Here is a 14,054-nt window from a genome sequence, read left to right on the forward strand (position 1 = left end):
TCATTTGTTGATGACACTCATCTTGGTATGTGTGTGCTTAAACAAGTACAGTACTGGATAAAACTGAATAAATAAATAAATAAATAAAAGGATTTGATGCAGCTTTGATTGAAATTTTACCATCAAGAAAAAGAAATCAATATACTGAAGTCACATAGAAATTTCCTAATCAACATATGGTTTTAAATATGATTGAATATATAATTTCATCCAAATTTGTAATAAGATGAACAATCTAATAAGCTTCCACTGTTGCTCTTAATATATTTGCTTTCTGATAACCCCATATTGTCAAGCAGTTGAGCAGAAGGAACATCCAGGAGGACCAGTCTTCAGAGAACATCGCACTTATGCGTGGGGTGGAAGCCTTCTCATTGGTAACATTTGATTACTCAGAACCTGTTGTGTATTTTATATCTATTCTAACCTACACATCACTTCCTCACAATGTTATAATGAATTTCAGATGCAAAACTTTACAATGTAATTTTACTACTGTTCTTAGTTCTTTAAAAAAAAACTACAAGTTCCTGTGTGCTTGCCAATGGCTTCCTGTCATTGGGTCCTTGACAAGAATCTTGCTACAATCTTTATATTGGGACAAAAGGCTGCTATTTTTACAACTTTAACCCAACCACTTGAGCTGGACGGTAGAGCAATCATGCAGGTCGGTGTTCAATCCCCAACTGTCCAAGTGGCTGGGCACCATTCCTTTTCCCCCGTCCCATCCCAAATCCCCATCCTGACCCCTTCCAAGGGCTATATAGTCATAATGGCTTGGCATTTTCCTCTGATAATTCCCTCCCTCCCCTACAACTGTGACTTCTGGCAACATCTGTGGCTCTGACACTGCAAATAGAGGACAGGCACTAATGCAAGCAGGCCATAGAAGCCACAGCCCTCTGCTTGGTGTGTGGTTGAAAAATTAATGCCCCAGTACACGAGTGTTCGTTTCCCCTCAACTTTTTTTACTGAAACAGAACTCGATGCATTATAAATTACTTTAATAAAATGGTCCAGAGCAGAGTTGTCAACAGTGACATCATGTCTAGGCTTGACCGCTAAAACCTTTTGATCCTACGTAATGGCACATCACCAAGTCAAGCCTGCGGGCCGGGCTTGGGAAGTAGAAGAACTCCCAGAACCCCATCAAGCAGGTATCAAGCAGGTACCATGTTCAACATTCTCAAAAGTCAAATGCTCTATGATTGCATCTCTATCCAATTTAATTTATTACCAAATAATTTCACAGCACAGTACAAGCAAAGTTGTAAAGACAAAAACAGAACCTTTTAACTCACAGCTAAAACTTTCCAGTTTGTTTTCCAGCAAACCACCAGCATCAATGACAATCCCGACAACATCAAGACCTCGGAACCAAAACAATTCACACAAGAAATGCCTGGGACTGCCCCAGAAAGCACCACCTTGTCTGTATCCAACTTGTCCTCAAGGAGGGGGTACCCTAGAGGTAATCACTTCAAAACCACTAAATAATTAGTGCTATCAACTACTCCCTATTCATGGTTAGATTAGGTTCAGGTATGTTAAGGTAAGGTTAAAGGTAAGGTTTTATTAGGTTTGATCATGTTAAAATTGTGTATTACGCTCAAACATGTGAAATATGAAATTTGAAAACTATTTAAGTATCCCCTAGAATTTCATTTACAGAAAACCAAATTCTTTAGACCATTTCAAAGAAAAGTAGCGTAGATTTTTTTTATTTTAAACCAATAATTTATAATCAAACAAGTTATAACTTGAGAATATTCTCAGTTCAAGACAAATGTTCACTTTCCAGTTCACAAGTGGAACCATACTATACTCTCAGACCATCATAAATATCTATATAAATATCAAGGTGAAGGAGGAGGGGGTGGAGGAGAATAGGGGGGACGAGGGGGGAGAGGTTAACCCCGATGGCTGGCCGGTCAGTAGAACCACTTTACCCCAAGAAAGACCTGCTGTATCACCCATAAGCAGGTAAGGAGCAACTTAATAACATACACTTGTAAAAGAAACCCCCCAGACCAGAGTACATACACTAAAAGATGCCAAATTCAAAATTGTTACATATATTGTTTTTAGTATGTTAAGCTCAAGACAAAACGGAGGTCAAAATCCTAATGGTTATGCTAATGCCACTGAGCACGGAAGACATTGCTAACAGGAAGAGTGTGATAGGCTTGGGTGACAAGTTAAATTGGAGAATGGAGTAAGAATTCTAGTTGGTTGGAGTGGATTGGGAGATAAGAAGACTATGAGGAGCAGGTAGAGAAGTGAGGGGGGCAATTAGTGAAGGATGGAGGCCTGGAAGAGAAGCAGGGGTTGGAGGGAGTGCTGGCAACGGGCTTGGAGGGAGTGCTGGCAACAGGCTTGGAGGGAGTGCTGGCAACGGGCTTGGAGGGAGTGCTGGCAATGGGCTTGGAGGGAGTGCTGGCAACGGGCTTGGAGGGAGTGCTGGCAATGGGCTTGGAGGGAGTGCTGGCAACGGGGTTGGAGGGAGTGCTAGCAACGAAGTAGGTGTAATCTAATTTTGACTGTCCTTGTAAATATCCCCTGAAAGTGTAGTCAGGATAGGGGCTGCAGAGTCACCATTTTCCCCTCCCTCTCCTCTCTCTTATTCTTGCCTATGCTTTGAAAAAATACTTGTCTGTAGATCACTATGCATTGAAATTTGTTTTTTTCTTTCTTCCCAGGCAGGACAGAAATGTTTGCATACGTTTCCCTTCACCTAATGTCTCTGTTGACCTAGCAGTAAATAGGTACCCAGGAGCTGGGCAACTGTTATGGGGTTGCGTCCTGGAGAAGGTCAGTAGTTCGACCTTGGTAGTGGGAAGTTAACGAGACCTTGATACAAGCCTAAACGAAATATATACGCAGGTTTTCTATCCCCAACAAACTTAATTATTATATTATAATATGTATGCATATTATAAATTATTTATATTTCAAATGGTAAATGTAATACTTTTACTCTTCCTTAATAAAGATGCTGAATATTAATTATACTTTTTCTATCAATATCATGCTAATTACACTATCATTATATTAATGCCCACTGCATTATATTTTATAATATGACACGAAGACAGTAACATACACACAAATAGTCAATAAAGAACATTAACCTACCTGAACATAGAAGTTCAAAATAATGAACCTTTTGTCCTGGAACTTAAAACTTCATTGCATACAATATTTTGAGCAATTAATTTACTCACAAGACATACATAAAATAAAATGAGTAAACAAATGCAGAACGACAAAACTTTAGTAACACTAAATTGGAACAAGAGACAAACTCGTCTAAAATTCCTTTAACTATCAGAAAATCTGAACCAAAGCTTTTAGCAGTCTTTTCATGACTAATTCAGCTTTTCATACATTCTAACAAGAGCACTATTTAGTAATATTTTTACATTTATTAACTTTTACATTTCCAACGAGAATTAAAAAGACGTAGAAGAGTACAGTAAACAAGACCACATCACTGACCTGTTGAAGGAGACGTGGCTTTTTTCGCATTGAGCCTTAAAGCCTTCAAGTGCCGCTGACCTGTCATGTGACCATCCAGCTGGTCTTGAGAGGTCGCCGACACGTTACACAATTCACAGAAAAACCTGAAACGAAACCTTCACTGTACACTGGCTGTTTTCATCAAAATAAAATATGTCTTACATTAACTCTTAATATTTCTTGTTTATCCCAAACAAAATTTAAAAAACACTCGAGCTCTCTGGCCCTCAATCATCCCACAACTACTACTACTGTAATCAAAACGTATAAAACTACCTCAGGTAAAGTTTTGAAGGAAACTCAAAATTCGGACAAAAATATTCAAAATTGGACACTAAAAATAGCATAGTGTCAATGGCATACCATAATCAAAACTTATAAAATTACCTCGGGTAAACTTTTGAAGGAAATTCAAAATTGGCACAAAAATATTCAGAATTGAACGTTAAAAATGGCAAATGATAGCAAAAGTGTTAAAAGCTACTGCAAAGTGATTAAAGTTATGAGCCAGAAGCTGTTGCAAGAACAACAGGGAAATAGTTCAGTATATCAAAATGTTTCATGTCCATCTATTTCTTTTTGATCTCGCAACCTTAATTAACATGTTTAAAACTACCTCAGGTGAGATTTTGAAGGAAATAAAAGTTTGAATTAAAATAGTCAAAATTTAGCCCAAAAAATCGGATTCGAAGGAAAGGGTGTTGAAAGTTGCCAGAGAGTGCAAGGCTAGAGCTAAAGTAACAATATCTGAGGGAATAGTAAAAGAATAGTGTTTCATTTGTTAAAAATATCCTCTTTCATATATTGCACCCATAATCAGCATTTATAAAGTAGCCTCAGGTGAGATTTTGAACGAAATTCAAAATTTGGATAAAAACAATAGGAATTAGTGGCATTTAATTACATTCAAAATTAGCTTTATGGAAAATAAATATTTGAAATTAAAGTATTTCCTCAAGCTACAATATGTTAATACATAAATTTCTCATAGCAAACCTTCCCCTCTCCTTCACAGCATCAAGGTCGACTGGTTTTTCGGGAGTTTCTCCCACCTCATCTTCAGATGAAGGCTCCAGGTTGAGGCCCATTCTCTCCACTGACACTCTGGGGTCGGGAGGCCTGTAATAACATTTAAGATACTAACCGAGAAAAAATATACATTTATTAAATAAATCAAATGGCACAAACGGTATCCAATTATCACATGATATTCAATTTGCCTCACATATGAGTCATTGCCTGGTTAATCAGGTATCCTTTGAAGGTGTTTGTCATGTTCATTTTTTGACCACTGCGAGAGGTTGGCCAGTTATGCCCCATATGTATAGAGGGGGAAAGAGTTGAAAAGTCTTGGCCTTTGATGTAGATTGAATTCTCTCTCAAGTGTGCCTATTGCACCTTTGCTTTTCAATGGCATTACTTTGAAATTCCTGCCATGAACAAATCCACAAGGGCCGTGACAAGGATTTGAACCTACATCCGAGATCATCCCAGACGCTGCCTTAATCGACTGAGCTACGACATGGTCAAAAGGCAGCGTCTGGGATGATCTCTGATCTAGGTTCGAATCCTCGTCATGGCCCTTGTGGATTTGTTCATTGATGCATCACGTTATTGTGATTTCTGTGTGTAATCCTGCCATGCCTTCTGCTCTCATGTGGTGTTATTTCTGTGATTAGATTTGGAACCAGTCCTAGTATTTTCCAAGTGTAAATTATTATGGATCTCTCCTGCGTGCAGTCTTGTGAATACAGATATCAAAATTGCCTTTCCCAAGACCCTAACTCTTTCTTGTAATGGTGCCGCCATCTGTGAACTCGGTCCCGACATCCTAAGCTAATCCACACATACCCTGCTTCAGTGAACTGTTGTTTGTCAAATTCGGTGAGTAAATCTGGCATGGAAAGCCTGTGTTCAAATTGGATATTCACCCAATCAAGTACAGTACAGGTATTATTGAATCGAGGTTCCAATGTTTACAGATTTCACAAAAGCTTTCAACAAATGTGACCATGGTGTTATTGAACACAAAATATGTACAAAGGGAATTACTGGCAAAGTAGGAAGACATATCTTTGATGTCCTAACGAACAGAACCCAGTGCACAATAAACAAGGTGATCTGGATATTTTTAAATTCAGATTACCCACTGTGAAAACCTTGGTCCCCCCAAGGTACTGTGGTTGCTCCAATATGTTCTCTCAAGCTCTTATTGGACATTTGACAAGGACACAAACTATAGTACCATATCATCCTGTACAGATGACACTACTTTAGGATATTAATGAGAGTAGATAATATAATTGACACAGCAAATCTCCAAACTGATGTAAGTCAGGTCTTTCAATAGGCCACAGATAATAATAGGATGGATAATGATTTTAAGTTCCAGCTCCCGTGTTTTGGAAAAAGCAGACATATATAAATGGAAATCATACATAAAATGCACATTAAAGAACAAAAAAAAAATGTAAAAGATGTCGGAGTAATCATGTTGGAAAACATTACTTCAAAGAATACAATAAAGTAGCTGTCACAACTACAAGAAAAATGACACGATGGATAACAACAGCCTTTCAAATGAGAAATGCAAGACCAGTGATGATGCATTTTGAAACACTAGTGCTCTCTAGGGTGGAATATTGATGCACACTAATAGTACCATTCAAAGCTGGAGAAACAGCTGATCTGGAGAATGTGCAAAGATCTTTTACTGCTAGAATTCATTCAATAAAACATCTAAATTATTGGGACTGCTTAAAATTTTCAAACTTATATTTCCTAGAGTGCACGCAGGAGAGCAACAATGATTTACACTTGGAAAATATTAAGAGGGACTGGTTCCAAGTCTGCATCTGAAAATGACTCCACATGAGACCAGGAGGCATGGCAGGATGTGCAAAATAGCCCCCACTGAAAAGCAGATTCAATAGATACAATGAGAAAGAATTCTATCAACATCAAGGGCCCAAGACTTTTAATACTAAATGTAAGGGGCATAGCTAACCAACCTCTCCCTGTGTTCAAAATAGAACTTGATACACACAACCAGATCAAATGCAGGTCAAAACCACAGGTAACCAATCTCAGACATCCAGCATGGAGACCTGAAACCAAGGGTCCACAGCTTTGTGGGCCATAGGAATCTCCGGCAACAAACCAGGACGACCCCTACACCAAACCCAAGAAAGAAAAAGGGAACACAGAATGGGACTTGAAAGGGCATGCAGCCCAGAAACTGAAAGAGTACACAGCCAACAGAGGAAGCTGGCAGAATCTTGGTAAAAAAAAAGAGCCAAAGAAAGCTTACTGTAAGCCACCTCAGGTAATTACAGTACAATTTTGTTTTTTAAAGGTATTCTTCAGCAACAGAACAGCAGACATGTGACATGAACAGAAGCTACCACAGTGACTGCAATAACCAGAATTGCAAACACAGGAACAATTGAAACCAAATAGGTCACTGCCATATAAAGTCGAGTGGGAATGCACACACCATTTATAGCATAGCACCTGTGGAAAACCTGAATCCGAGTTCTGAACGGCCAACTTAAAAACATGTTTTCGGAATGCATCCTATTCATAAGCTGGGGATTGCCTCTTAACTCATTAATAATCAGTATACACTACATGCAATACTAACGAGAAGAAACTTACATTCTCTGCCATTTTCCTGTCTCTTTATTATAGTAGCCAGCCTTCAAGGGCTTCAGCCCGTGTAATACACGCTGATGATTTCGACCCATGTAATGTTGCTGTGCGTGTTGTTCCGAAGTAAAGCTTAAATCACAGCACTTGCAGTGCAGTTGGCTAACATCTAATGGTTCCACTTTCTGAAACAAAATATAAATCACATCACACATTTTAAATAATATAGTAATTTTATATAATCAAAATATATATCTCACTTTAGGATTGTATCATGGTCCCCTGCAAGATCGAACTACTGACCCTAACCAGGATGCAACCTCACAACAGTTGCCTAACTCCCAGGTAGCTTTTTACTGCTAGGTAAACAAAGGCATTAGGTGAAAGGAAATGTCCCCCAATCATCTCTGTCTTGCCTGGAACTGAACCCCAGGATCCCCAATTTTGAATCAAGAACAAAGCCAACTGTACTACTGAAGTACTTTACATCATAATCACCGTGTTTGAAAAAGAATTGTATCTAACTACTATATATATAGATGCCAATATCCCAATATCCCAATGCCCTTCCCCAATATTATCTTTACTGACCTTTTTAGATGTCGATAAATCTATCTTGGGTATTTTTTCTGCTGGCTGACTTTCCTTCCGAAGAAATTCAATTATGAAATTCTTCATTTTTTTCTTATGTTGCTTTCCCTCATAGTGATTTTTGGCCTGAATGCGAGAATTGAGCTGAAAGAAATGGAAGAGATGTTTATAGTTTCAAAACCAATTTAAGTACTGTACAGTACTCTAGCAGTTTATTATTAAACCACTTTTAATAACACATTCCTACAAAGCCATAACCAATACCCTGTAGTACAATATTGAGAATGAGCTTGGATATCCAGGAATTAGGTTTTCATTAAAGATGGAAGATACCCAGTAACTATTAACTAAAGTTAAAGTAATATGCCAAAAGAAGCATTGGAAGTAAGTTTGCGCAAAATAGAGCTTTAAATAGAGCTGCATCAGCAAATGCAGATTCTTCAAATATCATAGTCAGGATCAACTTTGAATTTCTTAGTTCCCTTGAAAAAACATGAAAAAATGTAGAGATGAATACTTTACACAACAAGAAGCATTACTCTACAATATTTTGCTTCCCATTCTCACGCCTTGGGAGGGACTCACCAGGAACAGATTGGAAAGAACTAAGAGAAGAGGATTTAAAGAAAGTACAGCCCATATTCCTGTTTTGGTAGTACTTAAGAGTAACGATGAGGACCATAGTACTGTATATTTACTGAAGAACTACGAAATTAGAAAGTAGAAATCGGCACTATTGAAATGGGTAAACCTAAAAACTATTTTTTTACTTGTGGTTCAAAGACAAACTAAACTATCCTAACCTAACCTTCCTAGACCTAATATGTACACCCCAAGGAATTGTAAATGTACTGCAAGTGGATAAATTTCATGATTAGAATTTTTTATTTTATTATATTGATTTTTTTTTATTTTTTTTTATTTATATAGATAGATACAAGAGTTCTTACATTCTTGTACAGCCACTAGCACGCATATCATTTCTGGCAAGTCCTTAATCCAAATTTTTCCAGGAATACGACCCGCCGAATCGTTTAACAACTAGGTACCCATTCACTGCTGGGTGAACAGAGACTACCGTTAATGAGCATTCATTATGTATGAGCACTCATTTAGGCCCCTTAACTCGATGTTTGGTTCAACCCACAGCACCAGTTCTGCTTACCAAAAATGTGTCTACAAACAGCAAGAGCCCACAACATAAGGAAACTGAGATTTCACAGAACAAGCACAGCTTGTACAACTGAATGACAGTAATCCCTTTCAGAACAATTGTATCTAGGAAAATGTATGTTGGCAGAGCCTGCCTACAGCACTAAGCTATGATGACTATACAGCACTGGAAAGGAATATGGGAACAAAGAACTGGGATATGAGAAAAGGAGTGAAGGAATGCTAACTAACCACTTGGACCAATGGGGTCAAACACCGATCCTGAAAGACGTGGAGCCCTTGGTGTACTGACCAGTTGAATTGGAAGGACAACTAACACTTAGCAAAGTGCTTTTCGATGGTCTATTTGATGCAGAGTAGTGCTTGGAAGTGTTCTGAGTATAGATGAATTTAGCTTTTTTGATGTCATTCAATATATAAGCCTTTCCCTGAGTCTCCTTTGCCTCAATATGTGTTACAGGAATGTTTGAAAAGATCCCTGCCATGCTAGATGGAATGTCAACCTTCTCCAACTGTATTCAGTCCATTTCATGGAAAGAGGAGGACTTTGTTTAAGGAAGCAAGATCAAATAACCCATTCATACTACTGGCCATCCTTTCTCAATTGACCTTGATAGCGCTCTACCTAGTCTTACCTTTACATCGCACAATTCACAACAATTATTGTGAAGCAAAGCAACAAGCTCCTCTGGAAGACTCGGGTCAAGTTCGACTGGTACTGAAATGTAAAGTATTACTATATGAATATTTTGTAATACAAATATTAAATCAGTCTATACTCTATTACTTGGTGCAAAACAAATATTCATGACCAATTATTTGTATTGCATTAAATACAGTTAAAAACCAATAAAGTATTTATTACTGAAATTATGCACTTACAAGGTCTTTTGTTATTTGGTATTGGCTTCGAGACAGGTGGTGGTGGTTCCGGTTCTTTTCGCCTTGGAACCAAAGGACTGCCAACAATGGGTTCCAACTGGTTATTGATAGGAGTATCTATTTCTGAATCCTCTGGATAAAAATCATGCTCAAACTGTCTTCTCGGGGAAATGCCACCATTACTGTGTCTTGGTCGGAAGCTGTGTTGCTCTGAATAATGGTCAGCTGCATGAGGACGGTACGAAGGATGTTTTCTTTCTTGTGAATATTGGCGCCCTTGATGAGAGTAAGGGTGCTGCTGAGGGCGAGGATGTCTCGCTGGAGGGGGAGGGGGTGGAGGAGGACGAAGTGAACTAGAGGGCCTCATTTGGCGGTAATGTAGGGGTGGTGGTGGTGGGGGGTGGAAATTTGGTGGGTCATGAGGTGGAAGAGGAGGGGGTGGGGGTGGGTGAGGAGGACGGCCATAGCCTCCCCAGTAGTCGTCATAACCTCCGTATGGTGATCTGCTAGGGCCGTACATATCTGGCGAGAAAAAATACTGTAATGCTAAAGGACATAAGGGATTACAAAAGGTACAAAAATTACAAAAAAACATACAAAAATAAAACATAGATAAAGTATCTTTAGCACTTTGGCTGTAGTAACCTCTAGAAGATTGACCTAACCAAAGGAAGACAACCAGATGAGAACAAAATTTTAATTTTTGTTTAATTTTAGTAAATCTAATTCCAAATAAGAACATAAGAACATAAGAACAAAGGTAACTGCAGAAGGCCTATTGGCCCATACGAGGCAGCTCCTATTCTATAACCACCCAATCCCACTCATATACTTGTCCAACCCGTGCTTGAAACAATCGAGGGACCCCACCTCCACAATGTTACGCGGCAATTGGTTCCACAAATCAACAACCCTGTTACTGAACCAGTATTTACCCAAGTCTTTCCTAAATCTAAACTTATCCAATTTATATCCATTGTTTCGTGTTCTGTCCTGTGTTGATACTTTTAATACCCTATTAATATCCCCCCGGTTATGTCCATTCATCCACTTGTAAACCTCTATCATGTCACCCCTAACTCTTCGCCTTTCCAGTGAATGCAACTTAAGCTTTGTTAATCTTTCTTCATATGAAAGATTTCTAATTTGGGGAATTAACTTAGTCATCCTACTGCTGGACACGTTCAAGTGAATTTATATCCATTCTATAATATGGCGACCAAAACTGAACTGCATAATCTAAATGGGGCCTAACTAGAGCAAGATATAGCTTGAGAACCACACCAGGTGTCTTGTTACTAACGCTGCGATTAATAAATCCAAGTGTCCGATTTGCCTTATTACGAACATTTATGCATTGATCCTTTTGTTTTAAATTCTTACTAATCATAACTCCCAGATCCCTTTCGCAATCCGACTTCGCAATCACAACACCATCTAGCTCGTATCTTGTAACTCTATCATCATTACCTAACCTCAGAACTTTACATTTATCAGCATTAAACTGCATCTGCCAATCCTTTGACCATTTCAAAACCCTATCTAGATCAACTTGAAGTGATAGTGAGTCCTCCTCCGAATTAATTTCCCTTCCGATTTTCGTATCATCGGCAAATTTGCAAATGTTGCTACTCAAACCTGAATCTAAATCATTTATATATATTATAAACAACAGAGGTCCCAGGACAGAGCCTTGAGGCACTCCACTTACAACATTTTCCCACTCTGACTTGATTCCATTTATACTAACTCTCTGTTTCCTTTGGTATAGCCATGCCCTAATCCAGCTTAATATAGCACCCCCAATACCATGAGACTCTATTTTTTTAATCAGTCTTTCATGTGGCACTGTATCAAAAGCTTTGCTAAAGTCAAGGTATACAACATCGCAATCCTTACCACTATCAACTGCCTCAACAATGCTAGAATAAAAAGATAACAAATTTGTTAAACATGAACGGCCATTTATAAAACCATGTTGCGACTCAATTATTAATTTATGTTTTTCAAGATGAAGACGAATTTTATTTGCTATTATAGATTCGAGTAACTTTCCCACAATAGACATTAGGCTAATTGGTCGATAGTTAGACGCAAGTGATCTATCTCCTTTCTTAAAAACTGGTATCACATTAGCAACTTTCCAAAACTCTGGCACTCTGCCTGACTCTATTGATTTATTAAATATGGTTGACAGTGGGTCACAAAGCTCCTCTTTGCATTCTTTAAGCACCCTAGCAAACACTTCATCCGGCCCTGGGGATTTGTTTGGTTTGAGTTTTACTATTTGTTTAAGAACATCCTCCCTGGTAACTGCTAAACTCGTCAACCTGTCCTCGTCCTACAATAATACAATTAATGTCAAATTCATATAAGGAAACTAGGAAAAATATAATAGTAAATTGAATGCTTTAGTTTCATATGCAGGCGATGAGTCACAATAACGTGGCTAAAGTATGTTGATCAGACCACACACTAGAAGGTGAAGGGACAACGACGTTTCGGTCCATCCTGGACCATTCTCAAGTCGATTGTCTTTAGTTTCCCTTCAAGAAAACTAACATTTCAAAACGGCTGCCACCGAACCCCTGATCTCTTCAGGATTGTGTCCATGTCCTCAAAAAAGTGACCAAACCTAATTTTGAATCCATCCCCTGACAGTAAATTCCAATGGCTGTCAAAGCTTGACATCACTGCTTTTCTTCAGTTCCTTCATCTTTTTTTGAGAGAAGTGGGCAGGGTGGGCAATAGTGCCCCCATGTACACTAGATGGCATTCTTCTTACGCACATTGTACACAATTAAAATAAGTATTTGGTGAATAATTTATTCCTATATCAAATTGGAAATACAGACATTTTGCATTTGTAAATAACACATCCTTAACACTCCATAAATAACACAGTCCTCTTCAACATATTAAAAAAATATATGAACTGAGGAATATCACTCCATAATTTACTTTAAAATAGACCATCGATCCCCTTTTCGGCCCTGCCTGGAAATAGGACCAACTTTCCCAGTCACAGTCCTCACAATGGACCGAGTTCCGAGAATTCAATCCTTTTGGAATTTATGCATGCTAGTGTATAAATTCATTCATGGTGCATAGTTTATCATGCACAATTTATAGTGGCTTTACAACAATGTATGAACTCTTGTATAAATAAAATAAAATTAAAAATTAGCCGATAATTTGACGAAGTGATAAATCTCGCTTCTAAAATATTGGACCCACATTTGTAATTGGAACTCAAAGATTCCAGTATTCTGCATGACTCATGTTTAAATATTGAAGACAAGGACTCACTAAGCACATCTTTACATTCTATAAGGGAAAACTGACAAGTTTTCTGGTCCTGGGGTCTAGTCGGGGTTTAATTTATTGTTTTAATAACTTCCTCACTTGTAACAATTCAAAATCCAATGTAACAACTACAAGTAGATAATTTTTAAAACGTGCCTAACAGGATACAAGAATAAAATACTATAAAAAGCTCAACCACTGAACCGTAACCTTATAGAATATACAAGTGAGTGATCACTCAACACATCTGCAAACCAAACTGTTTCTAGAGTTCTCTTACAAACATACAGGAAGTAATTCCCAGACGAAAGTGAACCACATTGTTAGTGAGTACGATGGTGAAGAGGTGTAGGGAGTGTCAGTAATTACAGTCAGGTTTTAACAAAGATATCTATATATATATAGATATCCACACAGACAGTATGGCTAGAGCAGGCCCCGGGGGCTCCCGCCATCATCACCGCCACATTTGAGCATTACTTGAGGTCAAACTACACCCATTATACCCTGCCCATCGTGGCACTTACTTGGCATATCTTGCCTCCGTGCCCCAATGTAGCCAGAGGTGTTCTGCTGCCTGATAATTGGTTAAAAGAATTGGCGGAGCTTTAGCAAGCTTCTCAGCTGATCGAAGGGTAAACAAACATTTTGTCGGTACGTTTTCTGTCTGCCAGCCCGAGTTTTCAGTGGCGTCAGGCCCCTTCATCTGTCAGTCTGAGTAGTTCCCTAATTGTTTTAATTAGATATGTGCCGAAAAAATACTCAGTATTACTTTGATTTGTATATAAATCCCCTAAACATGGGGATAGGTCTCCACGTGAGTTGATACACAACTCTAATATGAAACAACTATTTGAATGACGCACGTGTTCACTATCCTGTATGAAGCATGGTTAATTTTATTTATTTATATTTACTTTAGTTTTATTTATATA

General features: G+C 38.3%; 1 protein-coding gene across 2 annotated transcripts in view; it reads right to left on the bottom strand.

Moving 5' to 3' along the window:
* LOC123749935 (zinc finger matrin-type protein 3) overlaps positions 1–13,803 on the bottom strand; it is a 40,168-nt gene extending 26,365 nt beyond the window's left edge. For both annotated transcript variants that reach the window (XM_045732073.2, XM_045732058.2), the window contains exons 1-7: positions 13,647–13,803; positions 9,814–10,335; positions 9,567–9,649; positions 7,759–7,902; positions 7,177–7,352; positions 4,516–4,638; positions 3,499–3,623 (exon numbers count right to left, since the gene is read on the bottom strand). In XM_045732073.2, the coding sequence (XP_045588029.1) occupies positions 3,499–3,623; positions 4,516–4,638; positions 7,177–7,352; positions 7,759–7,902; positions 9,567–9,649; positions 9,814–10,335; positions 13,647–13,653 (1,180 nt within the window). In that variant the 5' untranslated portion in view covers positions 13,654–13,803. The remainder of the gene's footprint in view (positions 1–3,498; positions 3,624–4,515; positions 4,639–7,176; positions 7,353–7,758; positions 7,903–9,566; positions 9,650–9,813; positions 10,336–13,646) is intronic.
* Positions 13,804–14,054: the final 251 nt, after the last annotated feature.

This window comes from Procambarus clarkii, chromosome 4 (assembly GCF_040958095.1).
Source record: "Procambarus clarkii isolate CNS0578487 chromosome 4, FALCON_Pclarkii_2.0, whole genome shotgun sequence".
Classification (NCBI taxonomy): domain Eukaryota; kingdom Metazoa; phylum Arthropoda; class Malacostraca; order Decapoda; family Cambaridae; genus Procambarus; species Procambarus clarkii.